The sequence below is a fragment of the Triplophysa dalaica genome, chromosome 17 (assembly GCF_015846415.1).
Source record: "Triplophysa dalaica isolate WHDGS20190420 chromosome 17, ASM1584641v1, whole genome shotgun sequence".
Lineage (NCBI taxonomy): Eukaryota > Metazoa > Chordata > Actinopteri > Cypriniformes > Nemacheilidae > Triplophysa > Triplophysa dalaica.
Window position 1 is genome coordinate 16,068,056 of NC_079558.1, and position 27,685 is coordinate 16,095,740.

Here is a 27,685-nt window from a genome sequence, read left to right on the forward strand (position 1 = left end):
AAATAAGGATAGATAGATAGATAGATAGATAGATAGATAGATAGATAGATAGATAGATAGATAGATAGATAGATAGATAGATAGAAATTAAGAAAGAATGAAAGTTCTGATGTAGAAAGAAAGAGAATACCGTTTTCTGTCCAATGACAATTCACACTCAGTGTTCCGCCCCATTGGTGTCATGGTTCTCTCATGGTGATTTACTATAACAGCCTACCCCCAACCCTATTAGGAAAGGAATACATAAACTCCTTTCCAGCTCTTTAAGTTAAGTTACGTTAATTCAATTCAAGAACTATCTTAGACTCGTAAATTAAGCGTCAGAGGTTTAAATGTTTTTATCCGCGGCGTTTGACAGCATTGTCCGCCAATAACGAGTCACTGAACTCGGTGTGAGATCCGCTTATGGACCGGTGAGTTATTACTGTCACATGCGCTGCCGACTGCTGTTATTCCTCAACTTTCAACATAATATCAAGTATTGAGAACTAAACGTTGGGTGCAGTATGCAAATGCATGCACTAAGTACTTTAAAAAGTGAATATTTTGTGATGTTTAGCGCACGACAAGTCCATAGACATTGTGCACTTAGCAGCCAATAGAAGCAAACTCATATAACCACTAACAAAATGTTCATTTACGGGAATATTGCCAGCAGGTCACAACTACAACATTGCCTAATCAAAGATGTTTCCTTGCTACATAATTAAAAAATTGCTACAATCACCACTGAGAAATTTGGGTATAAAACAACATCTGTACTTTAGCCTATATACTCAACTGCTGAAATATTTAGAATGTGCCCATATGAATGTTGTTAATACGCATACATATTTTTTTCTTGCAGTCTTGCATCTGTTGAGCATTACAAAGCAGGCATGCTGCTCAGTGGGGTAGGAGATGCGATTGGTTACAGAAATCAGTTGTGGGAATACAACCAATCTGGTCCTGCCATTCATCAGGTATAACAGATATCTATTACAGCATCAAACATATTTCTCTTTAACCAAGGTTTTTTTGACACTTGTTATGAATGTACTGTCGTGCTTGGGCTAAATGTTTAAAGTCCCAATGCAGTCAATAATTGTATCCCTTAAAACTATTCTTTGATCATCAAAATTACATATTTACATTTTTTTCCAAGTGAAAATATTTTGTTGCTTCCTTAAAAAGTTTGAATGTAACTCTACATCTAAGCTTCAGGAGCCTGTTAACTGTCTAACTAAGTTTTCGTCAATATTGTGGATCTAATTTCTAATCGAATCGTGACAAACTATATATCATGGGAAAGGTCTAAGAATACCGATTTCTTTGGTGTTTTTTAATATAATTTATGTAGGGAGAGTAATTGATTCTTTTTTATAAAGAGTGTGCTGAGTTTTTTGTTATCCTTTTGCGACCTGTATTTTTTTAATGTATTTTTTAATCAAAGAAAAACAAAAACTTTTATTTTTTACAATAAACCTAACAACATACCTTTAAAAATAAACAATGATCAGCTACTTTTTTCAAACGAGACCAACCGTAAGTCTGTATTCCAAAGAATTCATGAGTTACCGCCATTTTAGTTCCAATATGCGTTTTCATGTATAGGCTCAAAACGGGGCTCCGATAGTTAAAAGGTTTTAAAGTTACAATTACAATTTTTTCATGAAATATTGCAGCGTTTATTGTAAAATGTTTACTAGGGAATGTGAGTGTGTTATAACTTGTTCAAGTTAACCGTTTTTTTTTGTTTGACTACAGCAAATGGTGTTTGTTTATTTGTTTGTGTCCTCTGAGCTGAAAGCTCCACAAGCGTCACGCGTCCAGTACACGCAATTACTCTTTCACACACAGTCATCAAAAGAAAGCAGAATACATATTCAAACAGGATCTGAATATTTCGTTTGCCCTTACGTTTAAAGTTAGCTGTTAGCTCTTAAGCGCTAATTTCTTGTTAGGAAATAATACATCAGTAAGATTCCGTGCCATTCCTTGTCATACAGCGCATTCTGTTTTTATGTCTGGTTTGCTTGATTCCATCTGCGTTTCCCGCAATCATAGGGCTGTATGAGATATCGGTCTTTGGTATCGGTGTGACTCACTACGAGTACGAAAACATGAGCTTCACATCGGGCCTGATACCGATACTGGTATCGGTGCATCCCTAAGCTTACCAATGCGATAATATTGTGATATAATAAACAAGTTTTTCACAACATCAAAGGCAGGATTTAAAGGAGGGGGCTGCGCGGACCGATCAGCACATCAAAGCACAGCAAGAGCGTCAACGGGCTTGTGCTCTCTGTGTGTCTGCCATTGCTAAAAAGACCAGATTTTCAGCACTGACAATCCCTTGCAGTAACTCTGCTACTATATAACTTTACTTTGCGAAAACCCGCCCCTGACTGAAGCAGTCTGCAGAGAAAGCATCAACTTGGCATGCTACACTACTACGGCACGAGGCTGGTGAGCACCACTGCTGGTTTTTTAAGAAAACATTTTTAGACTTTTAGAACTTTTAGAAATACAGAGGTTCCCAACAAAATCAGTGAGTGCCTTATATTAGATGTAAATATGTGAGTCTATGTAAGATATCACGAAGCCTTTTTAACTCATCATTTTTAACTTTTTTCATCAATTTTGTTTGCATTGTATGCATTTTAATACGTAATATTGGTCAGAATAATGTATTCTCATTTCACAAACCTAATGGTGCTGGTAATGATGATTACCAATCAGTGCAGTGTTTTTACGTGTCACATTTTTGTATCGTTATGGCTGGCTTGATACCTTAGCCGAGGTGGACCTAAAATAAAATATCAGGCACTAGCAGGGATTTAATTGGGATTTGTTATGTGGCAGAGCTCTCTGGGGGGTTTTGAGGTGTGCTGTATACAAAGTTTATTAATTTGACAAACTGTCAAATATAAATTGAGATTGCCCTCTACATGTGATAAGAATATAATCTTAAAACTGCTCATTATGTTGTGAAACTTGCAGACAACAGTGCACACCGGATGATCAGCAGTGCCGCGCGTCATCACAAATAGGCAGTGCACGGCTGGGCGCTGCAAAAGGAAACACAAGCATGTAGGGGTGTAACTATATTCGAACCGAACCGAATGATCATAAACCTCCCTCGATACGAACGCAAAACACCCATGGTGTAGCGTGAAACCCTGCCTCTATGCGTCAGCTTTTCCATGCGCAGATTAGAGCATATCACTGACAAGTTTAAGTGAACATTAGTGTCATTTATTTCATTTTTTTTACTGAGGCTTGCTGGTCTCAAAAATATATAAAACTATAGTCAGTTCAAGGAAATAAGTTAAATTGTTGTTGTTGTTGCTGTTATTATTAAGTAAAAACAATTCTAGTGTTCTGTAGCATTGCTTGTGCCATGGCATGAACCCTGCCCTCACATCTAACCGAACCGAACAATAAATACCTTACCATGTGAACATGTAATATGTAAATATGTCTTGTTTGTTTTAAAACTCTAACATGTTACTTCAGGAATTGACAGAGGATGAATTAATTACAGCTGACTTCATATTAAACCTTAATGCTGGTTAACCTCAGCAGTCATCCATTCATCCAGGAACTGCAAGAGCTCGGAGGGCTAGAAAACATCTATGCTCAACTTCCTGAATGGCCTGTGAGTGATGACACAGTACTTCACTTAGCAACTGCTGAGGCTCTAGCAACAGGTTGGTCCATCAACATGGAGGGGTCTAAGGGCCTCAGAATAATTATGATTTTAAATATTTTGAAATTACTTATTTCAGGAAAAGAAGGTGAGGAGCTACTGCACGAGGTTGCCTTTGGTTATGTAGAGGGAATGAAGGACATGGAAGGAAGAAAGCCTGGACCATCTAGCATTCTGGGTAAAAGACCTCACATTGTGGTTATTTATTGATCATAATTATTTTAAGTTCACACCTTTTTAAGGTTAAAGTATTTTTACCTTGAGTCAGTATTTTTTTGTAAAGCATAAATACCATAGTTATCTTTTGATCTGAACCTTGACGTGTCATTAACTCTTTCTCTGCCAACATTTTTTTTTAAACTTGCCAACCATGCCAGCATTTTTGATCATTCTTACAAACTTTGAGGCTAATAGAAAATTGGTTCTATTAATAAATGATCAAAACGATAACAATAATTATTGCTATATAATTATTGTCGCTATAAAACTTTAACAAAAGTTTAATAAATGTTCAAAATGATGTATGCTCATGTACAAGTAATGCTGTGCATGAATGCACACTGGGCTTCTGGAAGGCTTAGCGTCCAGGCTAATTAAAGTCAGTGGCTGACAGGCGTAGAGTGGAGTAGAGAAAATGAGCATAACAGTTATAAGGATTCTTCCAAATATGTTAATCAGAACAAAGAAATTTATAAAGATTTGTGTTTGTCATGTTCTGAAAATAAACGGTTGTTTTATAACAGTTAACTGTCTGGTTTTCAGAACTTTTGCTCACAAGCAAAAATCTGCATTGAAATTAAGAAAAGATGTAAATTGTATTGTGATATCAGATGAAAGAATTGAGATTTTGCTTTTAAAGTGACGGTAATGCAAAAAACCTCCTATCGATATTGTAAAAGAAACAACAAAAACTAGGTGAAAATCAATCACTTGATCGAAGTTTAAGGTTTGCCCCTACAGTATATTTTCTGCTTGCCCCCCCCAATATTTTTAGTGAGGTACAGCTAAAGTACAAAAGTTAGTCTGGAGCCTGGTCTTGAGTCCTAGAACACTATCCCATATCATCCTGAAATCACCTTTATCATATCATGACATCATAAAAAATACATAAATTGCATAAAATACAGATTTTCCGGATTTTTTATAGCGTCACAGATAATTATTAAAATATAAAAGGGCATTGGTCTCTAAAAAATGCATTCTGTTTCATCTGCTTTTTCTCCTTGAAGGTATTTCTCAGTTGCGGCCAGGCATTGAAGGAGGTTACAGGATTCTCTACAATCCAGAAGGCACTGGTTGTGGGGCAGCGATGAGGTCCATGTGCATCGGCCTTAGGTGAAGGTCACACTTGTGATTTTTGTATTATTAAAGATATTGGTGGTAGTATTGCAGCTAAGTGTATTTACTGCACAGATATCCTCGTCCTGAGCAACTGTCCTCACTGGTTGCAGTTGCTGTGGAGACTGGAAGAATGACGCATCCTCATCCAACCGGATTTCTCGGCGCTGTGGCTTCAGCCTTGTTTGTCGCCTACGCGGTCCAGCGGAGACCAGTCGTGACATGGGGTTTGGGTTTGCTGGAAGAGGCTTGTCCTATAGCAAAGACATTTGTGCAGTCTACAGGTTATGCTGTTACTGAGACTCAGAGAGACTGGGACTACTTTATTGAGAAATGGAAATGGTGAGAAACCAAACTAAGGCAGTGTTTGACTATTACTAATGTAATAGAACCATTTAGGGGGCTAGATGCCTTTCTTTCTAGATTTGAACTAAATTGGATGTTTAATCCGAAATGGTCATGACCAGTTTTGGCTCAAATGATCTTACTTATTACTCATCAGTAACCTGCCTATTTATGTGATGTCCTTCCCTTGTGTCTTTTTTTATATTTTAAACCTGTCCTACAGCTTTTAAGACATTAAACGTTTGTAGCACCAGTGCTATGTGCATAAAAATTCACATGTAGCCCTGACTCCTTTAGCTTCAGCTTGTAGGTCAATACACTGAAAGTGAAAGTTGGACAAAATTGTTGATCATCAATATTTTAAGCATAAAATGAATACAAAACACATATTACAGCAGTACAGTACATAAAATAAAACACTTGTATCTTCTCTAACTATATAAAAAAATGATATGCCTATGAAAAACTAATGTAAAAATAATTATTTTTTCTTATCCATTAAGGTACTTAGATCTCAGGGGACTGTCTTCTGGAATTGGGCCAGTTAACTTGCCGGACCAGTATGGGCCAGCTGAACGAGATGATGCTTACAAAAGCTTTAGCCTATCAGGGTGGGCCGGTCGGAGCGGCCATGACGCTCCAATGATAGCTCTGGATGCCCTTTTGGGGGCTGGGTCAAACTGGGAGGAACTCATGAGTCGAGCAGGATTACATGGAGGTCAGTTGGCAATCAGTTCATTTTTCTTGAATCTTTACCTGCAGTTAAAAGGTTTCCAGATAGAAGACTGTATTTGTGACCAAGGTCTCACAAACGTTTTGTTGCAATTGTATGTTAACTATGTGACCCTGGATAACAAAACCAGTCTTACGGACTTTAGATGTTTTCTGAAAGCTGAATAAAGAAGCGTTCCATTGATGTATGCGTTGTTAGGACTGGATAATATCTGGAGGAGATACACCCGTTTAAAACATTGGAATCTGAGGGTAAAAAAATAATCAAAATACAGAGAAGATTGCGTTCGAAGTTGTTCATCAGAGGCGCTGTAGCAGCCATCCACTCACAAAAATTAAGTTTTGATTTGTTTACGGTAGAAAATTATTATTGAAAATATCTTTACTTAATATCTTAATGATCTTTGCCATTAAATAAAAATCTATAATTTTGACCCAAACATTGTAATTTTGGCTATTACTAAAAAATTTAAGACTTTTTTATCCAGGGACACATACTGTACATAATAATACACTTTAAAAATCTTTTGAGACCTCACTACTGTATGTTAGATTTTGCTACAGGCAAATTATTTTTAATCCGTATATTCTGAAACCTTTTTTATGCCTTTTGACACAAGAAATAGCTTCTAACGAATAAATCAAGTTGCATATCCTCTTTTGGATTAGTTATCTCATACAGACAATTTTGCTATCAATTTCAAATGCTTACATTGCTAATTTTTGTATAATGTTGGAAAGAATATATTTCCATACAATGAAAGGTGAATGGGGGACAGGCATTGTCAAGTTCCAAAATAAAAAAAAGGACAATATCATAAATATTTCAATAGTTCTCCCGAAAGCACATAAAAGCTAATATGAAGAACAAAAATGTATTACGTAAATTATGTATGTGCGTGAACCAGAGGTGGAAAGTAACAAATTACATTTACTTGCGTTACTGTGTTGAGTAGTTTTTTGTGTACTTGTACTTCTTTAAGTAGCTTTTAAAATGTGTGATTTGACTTGTTCTTAAGCATGATTTGTGTGATGTATTGTACTTCGTTATATTTAAAATCACATCCGTTATTGAGTAAAAAATGAAAACATTGCAAGGGAAAAAACGTGACCGTGAAGTACTCCAGTGAATGATATGCAAGAGAGTTTTTATGTCGAAGTTAGACTTCGGTGGAGCACTTGTCCTAAAGTTGAAACCCCATCGAACTCTGTGACTGCTAAAGACTATGAAGTAAAACCCTATTGAAGCAACCATTTCAGCTTCAAGACAGGATTATGGACACTGTGCAAACTAGCATTTTATAGAAATCCTTATTTTTAAGGCCCTCCTGGACTGACTTTGTACACCCCTGCTATAAGAGAACCAAGCAGCTGTTTAGGTCAACGCCGTCACTAGGGGGCCCCCAAGAGCACATGAAATTACAGCTTTTTTTAATATATTCACCACACGCATCCATTTTCTCATGTAGGACTGTACCCACAATATTTTCTGTGTTGTTTGTCAAAATAATCTAAATTAAAAAAGATGAAATCACCCTCAAGGGCTGTATGCGCAAAAATGTAGAGGTAAAGATAAATAACATTTGTGTAAATAATGCTCGTACACTTGTTTAATTGGTAACTCATAAGAAGTTTGGTCAGTTTAGTAAAAGTCAAAATAACATTGGTGCATAATGCTTTATTTTAAGTGTTAAATCTCCTTTTTTTAGACTCACGGTTCACTAATGTGTCTGCACCACATATACGCAAGTGTGTATAGAACCGAACAGAACAACTTCTGCTCAAATTACATATTTAAACATGCATCATATGTCTCTCATCTGTAAGCCCGTGGCAACAAAGTCAAATGAATATACTTGCTATTTCATGCGTTTTGAAAACCCTCACCAGCCCTGCCGTAAAAAGAACCGTTCTGCCAGATCATATTGTTGAAAAGAACAGCAAACAATGACAAGCCTAAAATAAACCTACACATCGACACATTTAATAAGGCAAAAAAACTATGCACAACTGTTCACTTTATTAACTATATAATGTTTATGCTTCATAAGCAATGCTATCGAGGCTCTTAAAAGTAAGTAAACATGGCCACACACCGCAAGAGCGCTCTGTGAAGCTCTGAACATAAACAAAACACAGCGTCTCTGTCTGTGTTTTAGTTCAAATTGCTGCAATTAACCAGTCTTTAACCAAAAATCCCTTATAAGTGTTCCCCTATTTTTAGCCCCAGTTTTCACTGTGCCGTGCAGGTTCTTTTTGTGACTTTGAGTGTGTCAGTCCCTGTGAGTATTTCCCAGAGTCTAGTTTCCATATTCATGTCTTGCCTGCTGTGTTTTTTGACTATTTATTCTATTTAGTCTATCTATTTAGTCATTTTGGACTTTCTTTGTTTTGCCCCTCGTGGGAAGTGTTTTTGTTTTGAGATTTGATTTAGTTAGTTTTTTGCACCAACGTGGGTTTTTGTTTTGTGTTTTATATAATATAAATGTTTTTGTTAATCCTTTAACTGCTGTCTGTGTCTGGGTTCAGTCTGCAAATTCCTGACATGCAAGGCCATGTAGAGAAGGGGGCCGAAATTCTTTGTCATGTTGTTTGTAAGGTTATAAACAGACCCTACACATTTTGTTCCATACAGTTTCTATGCCTTATTTGGTGAGAACAGGTGTCTTATTGTGCACTATATAAAGATGTGTCTTCCGTATAGTTTCTATACCTTATTTGGTTATAACAGGTGTCTTATTGTGCACTATAAAGACGTTTCTTCCCTAGAATAAATGAGCACAAAGCTCTGTGTCTTGTCTTTGTGCACCCAGATCTGCAGAAGAATTCTTTCACAACAACCAACCTATTATGATTCGATTTAAATGGTGATCCAAAACACAGAAAGAAACTTAGTGTTCGAAAGCAACCTGAAGTTTAACAGAAACCAAGGCTTAAAATCTTTTTTAAGGCTCTATTTTGCTTCTGAAGAAAATGTATATTGATTAAATAATCGTTTAGTTAATATTTCTGCTATATGATTTTCTGACATTCTGCAAAACAAGATAAACAATTCTTTATTTGTTGCAGTGCACTTGTAAATGGTTTTAACATATAAAATTAGGCACTTTGATGACCTTTATTGGTGTTGCAAAAAAAGGAGAGGTCCCCACTCGCTTTTAAAAAGTAACTAAGTAACTTAAACTTTGAGTAAATTTCACTTTTTACTTTTACTTGAGTAGATTTTTCGTTGTACTCAAGTACAATTTCATCAAAGTAGTACTATTTGTATTTGAGTATATTTTTTTTACTTTTTCCACCTCTGGTACAAACACTGCATTGTTCTGAAATCAATATTTTGCCTGTTGATTTTTGCTTATAGGAGACAGTGACAGTACTGCAGTGATCGCCTGCTGCTGTTGGGGTCTGCTGTATGGGACAGAGGGAGTGCCCGAGTGTAACTATAAAAACCTGGAGTACAGAGGCCGCCTGGAAAGCACAGCTGAAAAACTTTATGCTCTTTCTCACTGATACAGAGGCAAACTCACAAAGGAAAACACATGAGAATATGAGAGAAACAAGCCAAAAAGTACAATAATCACTTTCACCAACTGATTCCCAGATATTGTTATCTTTTGAAAGAATACGCTTTGCTTAAAAGACTCATAATGAAGAACATTTACATTAGACTCGTATGCAGATATACAGTATGTATGACTCAACTAATGACAAATTAATATTAGTATGTATGACATTATTTTATGGCCTTACTTTGGATAGCCCTGAAATGAAATATGCTGGCATACCTTCAAATAATGATTTCTTTTTAGCTTTAATGTGTTTGTTTTGGTTTCGATTCTGCTAATTCAGTAGAAAATATAGGTGTCGCCGTATACTAGTATTCTGCATAAACCCTTCTTTACATCTAATTTGTCAAAGTTTACTGTAAAACTTTATCTTAAAATACATGTTAGATGGATTTCAATGATTGCCCAGTTATAATTCAAATTAACAAATCTTAAACATGCTACAATTGTTGGAAGTTCTTTTTCTCTTTGTGTGTTTACTGCATTATTATAAAGTTAATGGTAGGCATGTAGTTTGGGAATGGCAGATTGCCACAGGAATAAATATTCATCATGCTTGTTCCTGAGCCTAATGTTTAGCTAAAATGTTTAAAATGTCATATATTATATATGAAGCAGATTATATATAATGTAAAAGGGCTAGTCACAGTGCCAGCAAACTTGAGGCCAGTAAAAAAGTGTCATTGTTACCAGTAAAATGTTTCTGTATAAGATGAATATTTTAATTTAGTACGTACACATAAATGGCTGACATGAATGTATTATTCCTACCTCTATATTACTACATTTTATGTTCCCTACCTTTGCATTTGATATTTTTTTAATTTTGACTCACCTTTTCTTTAAAAGTTTTTGAGTAATGTTTTGTGTTTGCACATGTGGCAAAATTAATACATAAACAAATTTTGCAGAGATGTGCAAACGGTCCTATCTAAACCTGCTCTGAGCGGGAATAGAAATAGTGATAAATCCAGTATGGGAAGCAGGCACTCTAAAAAGAAGGCCACTACATCACTAGAGAACCTCTTGAAGTCAGAGAATGAGGTTTACCTGCACAGCTTACACTAGCTGGTCTCCATAACACATGCATAATTGCTGTGTTTGATGATGAATTACACTGCCCGTCCAAAAAAAGTCACCACCTGGGCAGTGCTATGATCTGAGGTTGCTGCAGTAACTCAGACGGTCTAGGTTCAGCAGCTTTATGTGCCAAAAGAATGAGGTCTGCTGACTACCTGAATATACTGAATGACCAGGTTATTCCATTAATGGATTTTGTCTTCCCTGGCACGGCAGACTAAAGGAAGTCCAACAAAATATTAGATTGTGTGACTTTTTTGGACGGGCATATATAATCATGATGCAAGAAGCTGCTCATTAGTCAACTTCAGATGGATCGCCAAATCTGGATATAATAGAGTATTTGACGTTGTAACACTATTATCAGGTGACCATCGGCCAGCCCAACACTGTTAAAAAATGCTGTGTTGCAGTTTGCTCCATTATCATCCCAGTTCCATAAGCACTACACTAAAACTATGAACAATTCCCGACACGTATTATGTTGTAATATGCATTATTATACTCCCTCCCCCATATACACTGAACTCAACACAGTCTCACTTTCCCTTTTGAAACTGTCACCATCCAAACAATAGAATAATTCATTAACTGTGTGTGTGTGAGAGAGAGAGAGAGCGAGAGAGAGACTTTAAAAGTAAAGTCACTCAGAGAAAGACATATTTTATTTGACACACAGGATATGGACAAATGTCTGATGAGGTCATAAGCTAAAAAAAATGTTTGTCTGCTGTTTCTTGCATGACAGCTAGGTGTCACTAGCGAGCAATGCTGAATGAACCTTTTGGTGAAGCTATACCCTGCAGTCTCGTTTTGCCATCACTTTCACTATAAATTACAAAAATATATATTTACTATCACATCAGAAAGGTTTAAGAAAGGAAAGAATATTAATAAACCGATCAAGTAATATGTCAGTCAATATTTCAAACGGTGGTCTCGGCTCCAACCCCAAGAGCACATGAAATTACAGCTTCTTTGTGATATATTCACAACATGCATCCATTTTCTCACGTAGGGCTGTACCCACGATTTTTTCTGTGTTGTTTGTCAAAATAATCTAAATTAACACCTGAAATCACCCTCAAGGGCTGTGTGGCTTTGCAAGGGTGTTTATATGGTGTGGTTAAAATAAAAAAAAAATATTTTAAAATGTTATCTTTGAATGAAATCATCATATGTCTTGACGATCACAATAGACGTAATGCAAGGTTTTTGCGTTCTTGTTCTTATGACATTCCTACACCCCAAACACATCTACAACTAAAAGAATTTGGTGTGTTAGGTTTAAAGTGTGCGTGCAAATAATCAAACATTGATAATAGTCGACGGTATTGGGACACAGGGGACCCCCAAAATAAATTCTGCTTAGGGCCCCGTAAAGTCTTGGGCCGGCCCTGTGTCTCCATACAGTGCTTAAAGTCTGCACACCCCTTGCAGAATCTGGAAAAAGCTGAAAATTTGAGAAAAAGAAGAGGAGTTTTGAATATTAATGTTTCTTTTTTATTTATTCCTTCCATCGTCAAGTTATTTCAAGAAAAAAATGTTAACATAAAGTTCACACCAAAGAGTAATAATAGAATTTCTAAATATAGCCGAGGGAAGTGTACAGCCCCTGGTTCTTAATGATGATACCTGAAGAATCAATGACAGTCTTTATGTTTTGTCATTTATTTAAGGGTGTCTTGTTTGTCCTGTGTCATTAAACTGTCAACTGATCTTCAGAAAAATGATCCAAGTCCTTCGGAATCTTTGCTTTTTCACCATTTCTGTATATTTGATTCATGTCCAGCAGTAACTGCATGTTGTTAAGATTCACCTTTTACATTGAGGACAATCAAGAGACTTATACACAAATATTACAATGGATATTCAGTGATTCAGGTTGTGTGTGAACGAATTTTCTATAAATTAATTGCAAAGAGCTCATGAAACGAATATTTAAATATTCCTATATATAATTTTTTCGTCTGTGCAAATGCTGTAGGGACACATTGTCGGACAAATACAGTTATCATGCTGTGATCTCCCCATAACTCATAAAAGAGATAAATATAACAGTGTTAGTTTTTATGAAATGTTTAAATGTACGGTACACTATTTGCCTGAGAAAAATAAAAATGATTACGACAGCCTGGCTGTTACTATCTTACGGTACAAAAGTGACGACTATTAGAGTTCTTACGGTAATATTTTGCTGAAAAATGGCAGCGCTGTGTTCGGAAGAGTGCTTAGTGTGACCTCAATGAAATAACTTATTTAAACAGGATAGATCGTAACTGTGAGTATGAGTTCTTTAAAATGTCTTAAAATTACAGTATAAAGTGCCTCATGAGGTGTCATGATAACAAATGACCACTATAGCGTACATATTGACTTCCTTGTTATGCAATATTTACCTGCATTTTGAATCACTTCGTTGGTACAAACTACAAACTATTGTATTTATGTTATCTATAATTAGTTCCGAGAAGAAGTATATTCAGCATTAAGCAATTAATTTCAAAGATATTCAATGCATCTAGCCTACTATATGTATGATGTCTACCTTTATACAAGTTTCCTAGAAAAGTAACCACAGGCGACGTTTCTTTTGGGTTAAATTGATAGAAAGTCTCGATTAAGATCGTTTTAAATCAGCATGGTGAAACACATACTTACTATTTTTAACCTCCATCCCTCTGTTTATCAGTCAACACGCATGTTGGTCAGGAGACTGCGCGTTCTCCACAAGGCTTTAGGCACCTGCTCCATTCAGGTTGCTGACGTCCACACTCAACATTATGACGTCATTGTGGTGGGTGGAGGTCATGCCGGGACCGAAGCGGCTGCTGCAGCCAGCAGGACTGGGGCAAACACATTGCTTATCACGCAGAAAATCCAAACTATAGGTTAGTCCAAACAAAGTAACCAAACCATATTGAGATATTCGTCATGCTACCTCTAAATGCAATTGTCTTGTGACATGCAGGGGCGCTTTCATGTAACCCATCTCTGGGAGGTGTGGGAAAAGGTCATCTGGTCAAGGAGATTGATGCTCTGGATGGTTTGATGGGACGGGCGGGTGACTGGGCTGGGATTCATTTCTCTATTCTAAACCGCAGTAAGGGGCCCGCTGTGTGGGGCCCCAGAGCCCAGCTGGACCGTGGACACTATAGAGACTTCATACAGGTGCATTCTATCTGTATTCCTAATTTAAAGCCGGACTAAGCCACTCAAGGGTGTCCATTACCACTTTTTATTAAAACGCTCGCAGTACAACTGTGATTGCTTTTCACATTCAGCTCTTAAAATGTGTTTTAGAGCCACAGAGTGTAACATCAAACCTTTTGTCTTACAGTCCGAGCTTTTATCTACAGAGAGACTGACCATCTTAGAGGGGTCAGTGGAGGATCTCCTAGTGTCTGCAGCGGACCCAGATAAACCAGGAAGACATAAAGTATATGGAATACGCTTGGGTGAGAAACAAGTTGAAGTATTACGCAGCTATTAAATAATCTGCCGTTGATGACCGACTCATGTGATTGTAAGTTTACTCTTACAGCTCATGGAGGAGGTGAAATCCATTCCCGCTCAATGGTTTTGACCACTGGTACCTTCCTGTCTGGTTCACTCTTCATGGGTCCCCATTCATCTCCAGGGGGCCGAATGGGTGACCCGCCTTCCTGTGTGGGCCTGTCTTATAGTCTGAAAGAGATTTTAGGGTTGAAGGTTGGTCGGCTAAGGACTGGTACTCCTCCCAGAATCATCAAGGATACAATTGACTTCTCCTGTACTGAAATTCGCTTACCTGATGAAAAGCCCATTCCGTTCAGCTTCATTAACGCACACATCCACTGTAAGGTAAGGATTGAAATCATTTACAATACTAAATGATTAATGACATACTATATTCAGGATTTCTGCCGTTATTCACTCCGTCTTTGAATTATGTGTGATTCACATTGATCAGTCATTCTTAAATATTAAAACCATCGATATGTCATATAACAAGAAGAAACTGCATACAGTAGGGTTTTACACGTCTAGTGACACTGCAGAATGCAGAATGACATTCGAGAGCTGTGATGAGAAAGACCCCTTATGATTCAGTTTTGTCAAATTACAAAATAGAATGTCAACAATATAGACTAGTTAACTCAATGCCAAGATTTACCAGCAGGGGATACCGTTAGATAACAAAAAAACATTTTTCTTGTAGCCTGAGGAACAACTTCCATGTTTTCTAACGCACACGACCCCTGGAGTAGAGAGAGTGGTGAATGAAAGCCTACATGTCAACTCCCACATCCATCAAGACACTAAAGGACCCAGGTAATGTTAGATCAATGCTAGCATACAAACATCATCTTAAAGGGATAGTTCACCCAAAATTGATAATTCTGTCATAAATTACTCGCCCTCAAGTCGTTCCAAACCTGTATAAATGTCTTTGTTTGGTTGAATATGAAGCTTAGGAACTGTTTCGTTGAACAGAACAAATATTTTGTAGAATTTAGGAAAACAAACAGTTCTGGGTCACCTTTGACTACCATTTTAATGGTAGTCAATAGTGTCCCAGAAATCTCAGTTGCTATCATTCTTCCAAATATCTTTCTTCGTGTATAACAAAGAAAAACATTTAAACAGGTTTGGAACAACTTGAGGTTGAGTAATTAATTACAGAATTATCATTTTTGGAGTATCTATCCGTTTAACTGTTAAGTGGCCCTTCACACAAGATGTGTTATTACAATCAGATGCAGTTGTTAAGATAACTGTGATGAATTTAAAGGGATTCTTCACCCAAAAATAAAACTTCTGTCATCCAAGATATTTGGAAGAATACTTAAAACCAGACAGATTTTGCCCCCCCATTGACTCCCATTTTCTGTTGAACACAAAAGAAGACATTTTGAAGAATGTTGGACAGCAAACAGTTCTGGCGCACTTTTGACACAAAGATTTGCGGCCGTGTTATGTTTGTTCTAGAATGTACAGTAAATGGCTCATTAAGTTGTTATCTTGTAATCTATGCAGACTCTAGTACGAAATGTTCAGTTGGTATCAAACATTGGATGTGTCCTGTAGGTACTGCCCATCCATTGAGTCAAAAGTGTTACGGTTTCCCGGAAGACGGCACCAGGTATGGCTTGAACCAGAAGGCTGGACTTCTGACCTCATGTACCCTCAGGGTTTGTCCATGACGATGCCCCCTGATACGCAGCTCTGCCTCATCAGAGAGATCCCCGGTCTACATAAAGCCCAGATACACACTCCAGGTACTGTATATTTTAATATTGCATAGCCTATCTTTTTATTGTGCACGAAACTATATAGACATCATTTAGCATTTATGTGCTATAATATGAGCCAGCACTGTTTCTGGATTAATCTAGTGGAACTTCACATTCCAAATTGGGTGAAGCCGTCAAGTCGGACTTGAGCTTGCTGCTTTGGGAAAGCATATTTTTGTGTTCACACACATCATGCGTTTTCCATCTAATGCGAAATGATATCAGCCACTTGCAGAAGAATGTGTATTTGTGAACGTTCTGGTAAAACTGTTGTTTGGCTTTAGGTTATGGGGTGCAGTATGATTTTGTATGTCCGACACAACTCTATCCGTGGCTGCAGGTAAAGAGCACTCAAGGTCTCTTCCTGGCTGGACAGATTAATGGCACGACAGGCTATGAGGAGGCAGCAGCACAGGTAAAGCACACTGCACCCATCCACAAGGCAAGATGTGCAACCATGTACAGTCATGTGAAAAAGAAAGGACGTCTTATTTAATTTCATGGTTTTCGGTATCCGGAAAATAATCTGATCAAATTCAGTAGGGTGTCCTTTCTTTTTCTGTTGAGAAGTTATTCTCAAAAGCATGGTCCTTAAATAATGATTCATTTGGAATTGTATGTGTCTAATACATGCTTGGGCAACTTATAACACACCAAACATGTATTTGCGCACATATGACCCCTTTAAATTGAGTTAACATGACGCCATTACTGTTTCTGTTCTGCTTTCTGCTATAGGGTCTATGGGCTGGGGTAAACGCAGGCAGGACTTCTCTTTCCAAAGTTCCACTGTCTCTGTCACGCACTCAGAGCTATATCGGGGTACTGATCGATGATCTGGTTGGTCGTGGAGTTAATGAACCATACCGTATGTTCACGAGCAGGTCAGAGTTCAGAACATCACTTAGACCAGACAACGCTGACATGCGACTTACACCCAGAGGTACTAAAACGTGCATGGAATGTAAATCATTTACATACATAATTGTGTCACATACCCTCATTTCAGTACATACATAAGTGCATATCATGTTGAATTTAACAAACACTTATTTTTTGACAGGCTTTGAGGAGATAGGGTGCGTTTCTCAGCAACGCTACAATGAAGCTCTTCGGGTTAAGAAAAGTCTGAACGAGGCCTTGTCTGCACTGCGGTCTGTCTCACTGTCTGCTACTCGCTGGAAAAATATACTGCAACATGTCAACATTAGCGAGACTAAGAGCACCATTCTCAGGTATGGTTTCATCAAAATTATAAATGCCACTGTATATATTACATCTATTTTAGAGAAACTTTTTTAAAGAACATAGTACTAAAGCTAATAAAAATACTGCGATTTCTTTTTTTGTTCAGTGGAGAGGAGTTGTTGCAATATAAAGACGTTTCCTTCCAGATGTTAGCCTCTGCCTTTCCAGAGCTTCTTGCACCATATCTAGAGTTTTCAGAGAGAATTAAAGTTGAAGGTAATGTATTCCAAAACATTACTCCATTGAAGCTCTTAACATTATTTTACGTCATTTGGATAAGTGCTAAGATACAAAGTTAGAGCCAAAACATTGTGTTTTTGTTTCTTTTTATATGAATACAGTACTATTCATCAAACATTTTCATCCTTATGGCAAAATGTGTGATGATCATGTGGTTGTGTGCAGCTTTGTACCATCCTCACTGTGAGAAACAGAGGAGAGACATTGAGAGAATGCAGGAAGAGGAGAGTTTATATTTGCCTCAGGACATTGATTATCTGAATCTCCCTGTGTCTCTGTCCAAGGAGGTCCGAGAGATTCTGGATAGTGCTCGACCACATACAGTAAGACATTCAATCCTTTATATGTTCGAAGTGTTATATTTATTTTTTTCATTCAGACAAATTAAACTACGAAATTGGGGTGTCTACAGTAAGCACACCCAAGCTGGCCGACTGTAATTACACAGACAACTGACCCAATGCAAAATATTTCTGAATGTACAGTATCTCACAGAAGTGAGTACACCCCTCAGATTTTAGTAAATATTTTATTACATCTTTTCATGTGACAACACTGAAGAAATGTCATTTTTCTTCAATGTAAAGTAGCGAGTGTACAGCTTGTATAACAGTGTAAATTTGATGTCCCCTCAAAATAACTCGACACAGAGCCATTAATCTCTAAACCGCTGACAACAAAAGTTAAAATGTCCATCATTTCTTTATCAACTGTGTGTTTTAGCCAGTGTAATCAGCTTTTTTGAAGGGTTTATCTAAGGAATGGTATAGTTCATTTTCAATAAAAATAAGTAGCAAGAGGTGAAATAGTAAAATAGAGTGATTACAATTCAGTTTATTTTTTTTGCTTTACCCAGGTTTTTGTGAAAAAATATACCGTTACAATAATACAAAAACAAAAAATTACAAATAACGACAACACATTTTGCAAGTCATTACTACTAAAATCTTTTCTCAGTTACATGAGCGATCATATTTAAATTTACTTAAAAATGGTCTGCCACCTAGAGTAGTTTTAGGATTAATAGTTAAACCATTCAACAGTTTGTTTGGCCGTTTTTTTTTGCAACTTTTTCTTCAAAACTGGCAATTGTTTAACAAACACTCAAGACACCAGAAACATTCAAAATAATGCATCAACGCTTGTAACTTGGCCCTCCAGCAATCCAATGGGTAGTCGTATAATTTTGGATATTGTTGTTAATCATTTCTCTATTCTTGTTTTCTAGTCCAGCTGTTTTATTTAGGCTTGTCGCTCTTAACACTACATTGGAGGCTAAAATAATTGTAACTTGTGTCACTTATTTACTGTGGTATATATACATTAAGATCTTTGCCTACCTTTCCTCTAAACCTTTAAGACAGATACACGCCTATCAATAAGAGTCTTATTTTTTATATTATTGCTCTCTGAAAATTAGAGGTAAACCTTATGCCATCCTGTTAGTTTGTGTGGAGTTGCCGTTCTCTTTGAACATAAAAGAGAAAAGAGGCGCGTAAACTACCACCAGGTCCATGGCAATAACCAAATAATGTTTGCATAAACATTAACATGGCAGTGTTACCTTAAGTACATATCACATAAAAAAAAATGTTCTTTAGACCCAGTAGTGAATTATTATGTGAATTGCTATGCTTTGGTTATTTTTTTAGCTGGGAGCGGCTTCCCGTCTTCCAGGCATCACCCCAGCAGCCATTGTTCATCTACTAAACTATGTGCAAAGAGAAAAAAAAAGGAATCATGGGACCGGAAAAGATGTCAGCTGTTTCGGATAAAACTTTGATGAAAAGAACAGGTTTCCTCAGCATGAGCCAAAGTCTGCTGATATGCTGTTAAAGTGTCATTTCTGAGATTTGAGCCGCACAAAGCGGAATTGTGAAATAATGACACTTTTAAATAGTGTCTGACATGATTTCATCATTGTCTGATTGTAAGTTTTATTCTTGATCAAATTCTCCAGCTCCTCTGGAGAAAAAAGAAAATGGAAACTTCCATTCAGGCTTGGGTTGCCCTCGCGGGGCTTCTGGGTAAATGGTGGTATCTGTGAATACGACCTCAGCAGTCACAGTTATAGAAGAAAGAAGAGGACACTGTGGACAAGAGGAATATGTAACAATATCAGTTTTGTGAATGAGTAACGGGTGAACCTCAAATAGTTTATTTAAACATGTCTGTGTTTGATTTTGTATATTAAAACATTTATATAAATTGTAAGTCTTTTACCTTTAGTCTCTGACATCTAAAGATGAATTTAGCCCCTAGAATGTGATTCTGTGGCATGGCCTTGAGTCCCCTCTGAGCCCAGAGCACCCGCGTTGATAGAGCGACGGGCAGTGAACAGCCAGAATCACACACCTCCTATATAAACATGAAACATATAGAATACACCACAATACAGATGAGTAGAGTAGTATTAGTCTGAAATAGTTGTTTTCTCAAAAAATTGAAATTGTTTAAAAACTGTGTGTACAAACATAAGACCTATTGCACACGCATTCTTTTTTAAAGCAAAGATTTTAAAGAAACAACGGTTTTATCACCAAAAGTTTTCACACATGGTAGAAATTGAAAATACTTTTTAAAGGGTCAGTTCACCCAAAAAGGAAAGTTCTGTCATCATTTACTCATCCCCTCATGTAATTTAATACTTGTATAAATGACTTTGTTCTGATGAACACAATGAAAGATATTTGTAAGTATGTTAGTAATTTTCACTTCTGAAACGTCATTGAGAACCATATTAAGCAAAAATTAATGGTAGTTAAAGGAGCTCCAGTTTGTTTTCCTACAGTCTTCGAAATATCTTCTTTTGTGTTCAACAGAACTAAATATATAAAATTGTTTCTACAATGGTAGTGGATTATGTCCCAAAACTAAAATCATTAAACAACATTATTCCAAATATCTTTTTGTGTTCAATGAACAAAGACATCTCCTTCAATGGCTCCAATTTTTACAAAATTTGGAACACCTGTTCAGTCTAAGGTGCCTACTTTAATAATGGTGGACTATTCATATTTCCCATTATAAGTGGATGAAATTTGGGTACCCATTGGCATCAATGTTTTTTTTATGTATTCACATCAGGCTTAGTTATGACAAAGGATTTGTCCTCATGTCTTTGGCAAGAATTGTTAAGCTTGGACTTAACTAATTAGTGAAAGTGGGCATATCCATAGATTTGATTGGCTTTTCTATTACACAAAAGTTTGATTGACAACTGTGTCCCAAAGGCATCTCTAGAAGATGCATCCTCCAAGATGCATGAACACAGTAGCCTGACTACGTTAGACTTCGTACTTCTCCTCAATTTAATTTAGCTTCTCTACTTAGTCTGATATTCCAAACCATCTCCCCGTTTATCTCCGGCTCCCAACCAGCAGACCAACTAGTGATCAGAGGGCGGGCTGAGAGGCGTGATGTAGACGCTAAGTTCCGAATTTAAGATTGTAGTAAGGGGAAATCTAAAACAACAGCGGACATGGGGACACCGGATGCACGTGCTCTGTTGTGGAGAATGTTTGCCAGCCGAAGCCCGAACAAGAAGAGTGTTTGGTTCACATTTTGAATGGAATTGATGTTATGGACCTACTCCCGACAGGTTTCAGGTTAAATGCGTTACATTTAGGGGACAACACTATGGTCAGGAAAAATTAAGAGTAAATAAACTCACTGAAGCTGTTGTCGGGCAATCCTCGAAGATGACTTTACTCTTCTCGGTCTCATCGCCTGTGGTCATACTGATCAGCTCTGGCACTGCGTTTGCTGTTAAAACCTCTATCAGTTCAGCCCGCAACACACCACACTCACTGGCAAAAGACCTGTGATTCAGCAGTTAACATACAGCAATAATTATGATGTTGCTTTTCTCACATATATTTAAAAGGTCCAGTGTATAAAATTTAGCGGCTTACACCACCCCTCCCTTTCGAAGCACTATGTCGGCTGACACAGGACTATGATCTTTTCACGTTTTCCCTCTACCGAAGGAGTTAACGTATTTACAAAACACGCTCTGTAGAGCAGTTTGCCCGTTTAGGGTTACTATAGAAACAACATGGAGAATTCCATGTAAAGGGACCTGCGGTGTATGTAGAAATAAATTGCTCATTCATAAAATCTTAACACTTCATTACGTAAGGTCTTTACACCTCTGAAGATATAAGTTATCTATATTATATTGCATTTCTGTCAATAGATCCCCCAAAAAACTACACAGCGGACCTTAGTACAATTTTGTTCAAGAGTGGTAAAAAGCTTAAAATCCTTGTGCAGAAACCAGTAGTTCTTGGTTTTGTAGAAACAATACCTGAAGGTGCATCCAGTGATGATGTTTTGTGTGAAAAGAACAGGGGGTCGATTAAGAAGCCTTGCTGTACACCCTCCATTCTCAGATGACCCCAACACTGTCAACTTCCACAGACGTCAAAGAATTGATGCAGTGATCACAGAAATGTGCTATGAGCTAAATAAACGTTTAGACTGAAGCATTCCGCAGCCCTGTCATATAAATCGTATTAAAGATCTCCATTATCAGAGTAATTGCCGAGTGTAATCTGAAGGATACAGGTTTCGCCTTTTCACCAAACCAACCAATCACGGGAGAACCAGGTTTCAGTCCCTCTGAACCTGACAGAGGTGTGGGTGTAGCCATGAGGGGAGTGGACGTGACCAACTGCAATATAAAAAACACACTACTATAACTGCTTCAAGGAAGCTGCTGTTCACCCAATAACAGTTAAAGAGGAAATTACCTTAAATGTAATGGCATGATTTTGCTCTAACTGTGTGTTTATACTTGTGTTAATTGTTTTTGCATCCAATGTAATCTTGACAATCTCTCCTTTGCCAGTGTACTCAATCCCATATTCCACCTGTGGGTTCAAATAAAATCCATTATTGTGCTTATATACGTGCTGATTACATGAAGAGTTTGGTTAATAACTCTGTTTTTTATTATGTTATTATGATAACATTATTTTATTGTGTTAGTTAGCTGTATTTTTTAGTTATTATGTCTTATATCAAAACCAATCGACTGCAGTTCAATTGTTATTAATTGGAATGCGAAATAAAAAACAGTTTTAAACTGAGTTCTCTCATTTTGGAACCAAACTCTTCATATATCCAGAAGTGCATCCTAACAAATTGCTGTACTTACCTCTGACACCACATTTAAACACGAGCTATTGTGTACACGAGGCTCTGGCCAGTCACGGACAGTGAAAACTGAAATCTTAAGACAGTGGGAAGAACATTTGTAATAACAGGTTTTCAATCAATAGCTAAAATACATGTAATATCACACTATTATGTTCCAATAGTTTGGATGAATCGCAAAGAAGCAAGAAAAGCCAACTACCTTTTTTAAAAGGATACTTATGAATTGATCATACGGTTCTGGTTATGTACAGTATATGAGATGCATTGATGGTTGTTTCTTAAACAATGACATGGTCTCTGTATATGATTGCATATTTTTTATGTACTGTAACTTACTAAGAGCTCTGGCCTGTCCTCCACTTGGGCCACGGGAACCTAAAGTACAACACCAAAAACAGCACTTAATGCTTTAAAATAAACATTACATTGCAGTGGCATGCACAATTTGGGGTTTTTTCCCTTAAGACCAAATAAAACCGAAGTAGCTAACTATCTTGATTACTAGTAAATTGCAATTGCATTAACAAGCTATTCTCAATCCAATCCAAGCCTCTTTGCCTACTGTATATACAGTCTTACCCTCAGTAGGCTAAATCCTGTGTAGTAAGTGTGAGCACTTAAAGCGCCGTCCTCCACGCAGGAACGTGCTGTCACCGTGCGAGAGCAGGACAAAGAACTTGAACGCAAGAACCCTAACAGAGGCTGTTATCAATACATGATAATTTTACAATTTTCATGTTAATAAAACGGACACAATGCCTTAACCATACTTGCTGGATTGCGGTTGATACAAGCAGAAGAAGCTGGGCCTGGGGATGGCTGTCTAAAAGTGCTCACTATGGACGTGCTGTCGAAATATGTCAGAATGATGTCATCAACCTGCAATGAAGACGGAAGTTATGATGCTGACCTAAAAATACGTGTTTATGGATTAGACCACAATAACAGTGCAAATAAAGGTATATACAAAAAAATGTAAAAAAAAGCAGGTCATTGTCACATTTATTCGGTCGATTCGGCATGTTAATGAACCATAGGTCGGATCATCAGATTTAAAGAGTAAAGCATTTCTATCAAGCCAACCTTTGAGTATCAGTGTCAACAAACCTCTTAGAATTAGAATTAGTAGTTTTATGCCACATGAACACAGTTTACCTTGTAAAAATTGGTTTTCTGACTGTTGAAGGCTGTAGGCTCTCTCAGTAAAAGTGGATAATTGTAACCGGACTGAAAGAAAGCAGGGGAAGTCTGAACATCAGACTGGTTTTCTAAATCTATAGAAACAAAGACAATGCATATGTAAACAACATTATTCATGCATTTAAGTAAAACTTTCCAATAAAAGTGCACTGTATAGGAAATTTATAGATTTATAGAATTATTACTACAAATGTGTACGTAAAAAATTGTTAGATCAACATAATTATTGCTTTTAACGTTTAAAAAAAGTAATTGGATTGTATAATAAAAAATCTGGACCATGGCAAACAAAGGAACCAGGATATAGATATATAAATAAAGCTTAAGTAAGGCTAATTTCAACTTCATGTTCACATGCAGTCCATATAGAAAATTCACAAACTGCAAAAAAAAAAACGCTTTTGAACACTGCAAGTGTTGTCCTGAACATAGCCATGAGGTGTTAGAATAGTGTTGCATCATAATTTACCGTCTTCTTTCTGAACACAAAAGCGGTCTCCGGAGAGTGTAACCAGCATTGGATTGATATTGGCCTTAAACATCATCCAGCTTTCAAGACAAATCCCAGACCTTTGTGTGAAAAATCATTATGAGTATACAATCACGTTTGACAACACACTTGATGGTATGGAGGTCATCATGATTACCCTGTGCTCTGCTGGCAGCCAATGAACACAGAGTCGGGGTTTAGGAGGCCACAGTCCATAAGATCACAACAGCACCCGATATCGCAAAAATCAGGTGTGACATCACATGGGCAATCTGTAGAGGAGAAAGCACACAAATAACATTAACGATTCATCTAACCAGTGATGAAAAGGATTAGTTAGGGTGGTTGTTTAAAAAACATGTTCATTTTAAGATAGATTTTAAAACTTGGAAATGCACTTTAAGACCAAACATATGCGGACGCCTTCTGATTATCACAAAAACTTTCTCATGACTCAAGATATTTTGACTCACCGGATGGGTTTGTTATGGATTCGGCAGTAATGACATCAGTGAATGTGGCGTTGGGATTTGCAGTTGCAGATGTAACTGATGAGTTGAATTGTTTCCATGAATTTGATTCACTGGTCACCGCTGCTGTTAATGATGACTGGTTAGTAGTTATAGGTGGGATGTCAGTTAAAGGGTATGTGATCGGATCTGTACTCTGGGTACTCTGATCAGTAAAATTCTGTGTTGTTTTCTTGATAAATTGAGTCACTGTAGAAAAGGAAATACAACGGATCAAAACCCCTTTTTATAAGAAATTGCATTGAAGATGTGGGCAGATAATGGAAGGTTGCAGATTTGAACCTTGGCCATATTAAAGCAATGAGACTTTTGTTGTATAGTTCTTGTTGTGTCTTTAATATCACAATAAAAAATATTTAGAAGTTATATTATAATATTTAGATATGTTTAGAACTCCTCATTCAGGAGTGAGACACCGTCTACTAACCTGTTGGATTAGTGGTCTGCTTTGTGATGGAATCGGTGTTCTGAGCCGCATTAGCATCTGTGAATGTGGCGTTTGCATCAGCGCGTGCACGTGAAACCGGCGAAATTGAGTCCCCCCAAAAATGACTAGTTGTTGCTGCTAACGGTGACTGGTTAGTGGTTGCAGGTGGGTTATCCGTGACATTAAACGGGTTTTCGCTCAAATCGGTGCTCAGAGAAGTCTGGGTGGTGAAATTCGGCGTGCTTTGAGAATAAGTTACTTGGGGGAAAGTAAACGTGTAAAGAATTAGAATGCAAAAGAATACACGAGTCGTCATTTCGTTTCGACATTAATCGTTTTCGGGTATTAATGACGATGCTCTCGTCATCAGAAATACTCTTCAAAGATGGTATCATGTTGCATGAATTTAAACTTCATAATGAATCGATTTATCTATATAACCACGACCACCAAAGACTTGACAAATTATTGTGAGCGTCCCTGTCCGTCGTTAAGGAAATACTAACATGAGCACTTCCGGTTTTCTCCGCCAATGTGTGAGTGGCTCTCCTACCGTAATAAGCGAAGATATTGCGACACTTGTTTTAGATTTTGATTTTGCGAGGAAATGTTTTCAAATATTTATGCTACACAATTTAAATTAATGACATATAATACAGTAAAACCTGATTATGTTAATAGCTTTTGTTGCCATGCTGCATATTTCGCAAGAAAAGAAAAGTACAGGAAAGAAACCAGCCAAAAATAGGACTTTGTAGAATTAAAATCCACAATAAATATGATATATTTAATCGAACTGGTCTGTGTCTTTACAAAGTTAGAGGTGCAAACCATTCATTCAAATACATATATTTATTTTGTAGACATCATTTTCTGAATTTGCGTATCTAAAATGATCACGATTTTAATACAAACTGTGTCTTATGCAGTGTTGGGTAAGTTATTCTGAAAAAGTAATTAATTGCTAGTTACTCATTACATATTCAATAGTGTAATTAGATTACTGTCCAAATTACTCTGTCCAAAAAGTATTTAGTTACTCATTACTAATTACTTTCTATATCCTACATCGACCTTGATTAGTTAAGTGATTCAAGGATAGACATATAACGGCTTATTTAATTCATTCAAATAAATAATATTATTAACTGACCAAAGTATTACAAATGTGAGCACAGATTTTAAAGTAAGACTTTGAATTTTGATGTCAATTACGCTATTGCACACGCATATATTTCACAAAGTATTTAGTTTAAGTACATCAAAAGTAACTGTAATTAAATTACAGAAAACAAACTTGACATCATATGACTCATATGTAATCCCTTACTTTACTTTTTCAAGGGAAAAGTAATTAAAATACAGTAACTAATTACTTAGTAACTAGTTACACCCAACACTGGTCTTATGTATGATGTCTACCCGTTTAGATTCAACGTGAAAACCGTATACCTCCCAGCTTGACTCCAACACAAGCACGCGACATGAACACACTATGCAGAAGCAACAAATGCTTTAAAGGGATATTTCACACAAAAAATAAAACACTTGTCACCTTTACTCACCCTCAGATTGTTCCAAACACTTAGGCCTATACATTTCTTTGTTTTGCTGAACACATAAAACGTTAGCCTACTTGTGCTATCTGGGTTATCAAACTGACCTAAAAGGCGTTCAACTGTAGCATTAAAAACAATTGTAGAATACTAAATACTTTTTAAACATACGTTAGAACTATTGTAACTATTCTCCAGCATGAATTTAGTAAATTACATATCAAACGTGTCACATCATGACATGGGAACTTGCCCTGTTTTTTATATAAACTATATGATAATTAAATATTTTTTTATATTTTGAATAGGTTATGTGCTTCAAATATATGAAACTGACACAGGCAGCTAATTATTATTAGTATCAACAGTGATGATAGTATTGCCTTGGGTTAGAAAGAAACAAAAAACAAAAAATTGCAACAAACACATTCATTCTAAATTAGAATGTTGGATCGGTTGGATCGGCCCTATTTAAACCTATGTGTCCTCCAAAAACTTCATTTTAGTAATTTTCTCTCGGATTGACAAGGGTTAAACATGACTTTAGGGGGTTCCATAATTACCCCCTAATGCCCCCTTCCCAAGCCCAATTTGAGATAACACAAAGTCATGTGAAACATTTAAATCCACTTTTTTTCCAACTATAGATACCATTCATGCTTTTTATACATACGGACTCTGGAACCAAACAATGAAAAACATTTCAGGGAGTGTTCAAATGAATATGTGTTGTAAAAAATCGGTCTGTACATTTACCAACTGTTCATGTTTAAAAAGCAGACAAAAGAAATCAAGGTGTG

The 27,685-nt window shown here is 36.9% G+C and overlaps 4 protein-coding genes across 7 annotated transcripts in view; 2 read left to right on the plus strand and 2 right to left on the minus strand.

Annotated features, from left to right (window-relative positions):
• LOC130438705 (double C2-like domain-containing protein alpha) overlaps positions 1-13,491 on the minus strand; it is a 56,655-nt gene extending 43,164 nt beyond the window's left edge. The window contains exon 1 of the mRNA XM_056770791.1: positions 13,417-13,491. The gene's annotated coding sequence lies outside the window, so the exon portion shown is untranslated. The remainder of the gene's footprint in view (positions 1-13,416) is intronic.
• adprh (ADP-ribosylarginine hydrolase) lies at positions 200-10,374 on the plus strand. Of its 3 annotated transcripts, none has more exons than XM_056770793.1 (8): positions 200-413; positions 848-962; positions 3,568-3,695; positions 3,774-3,872; positions 4,924-5,029; positions 5,108-5,374; positions 5,881-6,095; positions 9,471-10,374. In XM_056770793.1, the coding sequence occupies exons 2-8, from the start codon at positions 901-903 to the stop codon at positions 9,617-9,619; spliced, it is 1,026 nt and encodes a 341-aa protein (XP_056626771.1). In that variant the 5' UTR covers positions 200-413; positions 848-900; the 3' UTR covers positions 9,620-10,374. The 3 variants fall into 3 exon arrangements, with proteins under 3 accessions (XP_056626771.1, XP_056626770.1, XP_056626772.1); XM_056770792.1 differs by having other exon boundaries at positions 3,587-3,695; XM_056770794.1 differs by lacking the exon at positions 200-413 and having other exon boundaries at positions 904-962; positions 3,502-3,695.
• On the plus strand, positions 12,754-19,312 carry mto1 (mitochondrial tRNA translation optimization 1). Its single transcript, XM_056770787.1, has 13 exons — positions 12,754-13,036; positions 13,448-13,646; positions 13,727-13,926; positions 14,096-14,213; positions 14,300-14,598; positions 14,957-15,069; positions 15,826-16,016; positions 16,316-16,446; positions 16,770-16,974; positions 17,095-17,266; positions 17,386-17,495; positions 17,685-17,842; positions 19,172-19,312. Exons 2-13 carry the CDS (start codon positions 13,457-13,459, stop codon positions 19,292-19,294), a joined length of 2,010 nt encoding a protein of 669 aa, XP_056626765.1. The 5' UTR covers positions 12,754-13,036; positions 13,448-13,456; the 3' UTR covers positions 19,295-19,312.
• On the minus strand, positions 18,334-25,819 carry LOC130438704 (tectonic-3-like). 2 transcript variants are annotated; one of them, XM_056770789.1, is made up of 15 exons: positions 25,330-25,819; positions 24,846-24,965; positions 24,530-24,644; positions 24,352-24,452; positions 23,838-23,956; positions 23,453-23,561; positions 23,262-23,374; positions 23,019-23,057; positions 22,681-22,755; positions 22,274-22,393; positions 22,087-22,194; positions 21,829-21,932; positions 21,193-21,340; positions 19,743-19,877; positions 18,334-19,609 (listed from the first exon to the last, which is right to left on the minus strand). In XM_056770789.1, exons 1-15 carry the CDS (start codon positions 25,643-25,645, stop codon positions 19,457-19,459), a joined length of 1,875 nt encoding a protein of 624 aa, XP_056626767.1. In that variant the 5' UTR covers positions 25,646-25,819; the 3' UTR covers positions 18,334-19,456. The 2 variants fall into 2 exon arrangements, with proteins under 2 accessions (XP_056626767.1, XP_056626766.1); XM_056770788.1 differs by having other exon boundaries at positions 24,846-25,091.
• Positions 25,820-27,685: the final 1,866 nt, after the last annotated feature.

What these genes read in the sequence shown, in the direction of transcription:
- mto1 (XM_056770787.1), top strand. Translation starts at nt 13,457, where the DNA reads ATGTTGGTCAGGAGACTGCGCGTTCTCCACAAGGCTTTAGGCACCTGC. An exon ending in CAAGACACTAAAGGACCCAG is followed by an intron (nt 15,070 to 15,825) that starts GTAATGTTAGAT and finishes TGTGTCCTGTAG; the next exon opens with GTACTGCCCATCCATTGAGT. An exon ending in AGAGAGAATTAAAGTTGAAG is followed by an intron (nt 17,496 to 17,684) that starts GTAATGTATTCC and finishes GGTTGTGTGCAG; the next exon opens with CTTTGTACCATCCTCACTGT.
- LOC130438704 (XM_056770788.1), bottom strand. Translation starts at nt 25,645, where the DNA reads ATGACGACTCGTGTATTCTTTTGCATTCTAATTCTTTACACGTTTACT. An exon ending in AGAAAACCAATTTTTACAAG is followed by an intron (nt 23,562 to 23,837) that starts GTAAACTGTGTT and finishes TCTTCATTGCAG; the next exon opens with GTTGATGACATCATTCTGAC. An exon ending in ATTGCCCGACAACAGCTTCA is followed by an intron (nt 19,878 to 21,192) that starts GTGAGTTTATTT and finishes ATGTTTATATAG; the next exon opens with GAGGTGTGTGATTCTGGCTG.
- adprh (XM_056770792.1), top strand. An exon ending in TGGACCATCTAGCATTCTGG is followed by an intron (nt 3,873 to 4,923) that starts GTAAAAGACCTC and finishes TTCTCCTTGAAG; the next exon opens with GTATTTCTCAGTTGCGGCCA. An exon ending in TCGAGCAGGATTACATGGAG is followed by an intron (nt 6,096 to 9,470) that starts GTCAGTTGGCAA and finishes TTTTGCTTATAG; the next exon opens with GAGACAGTGACAGTACTGCA.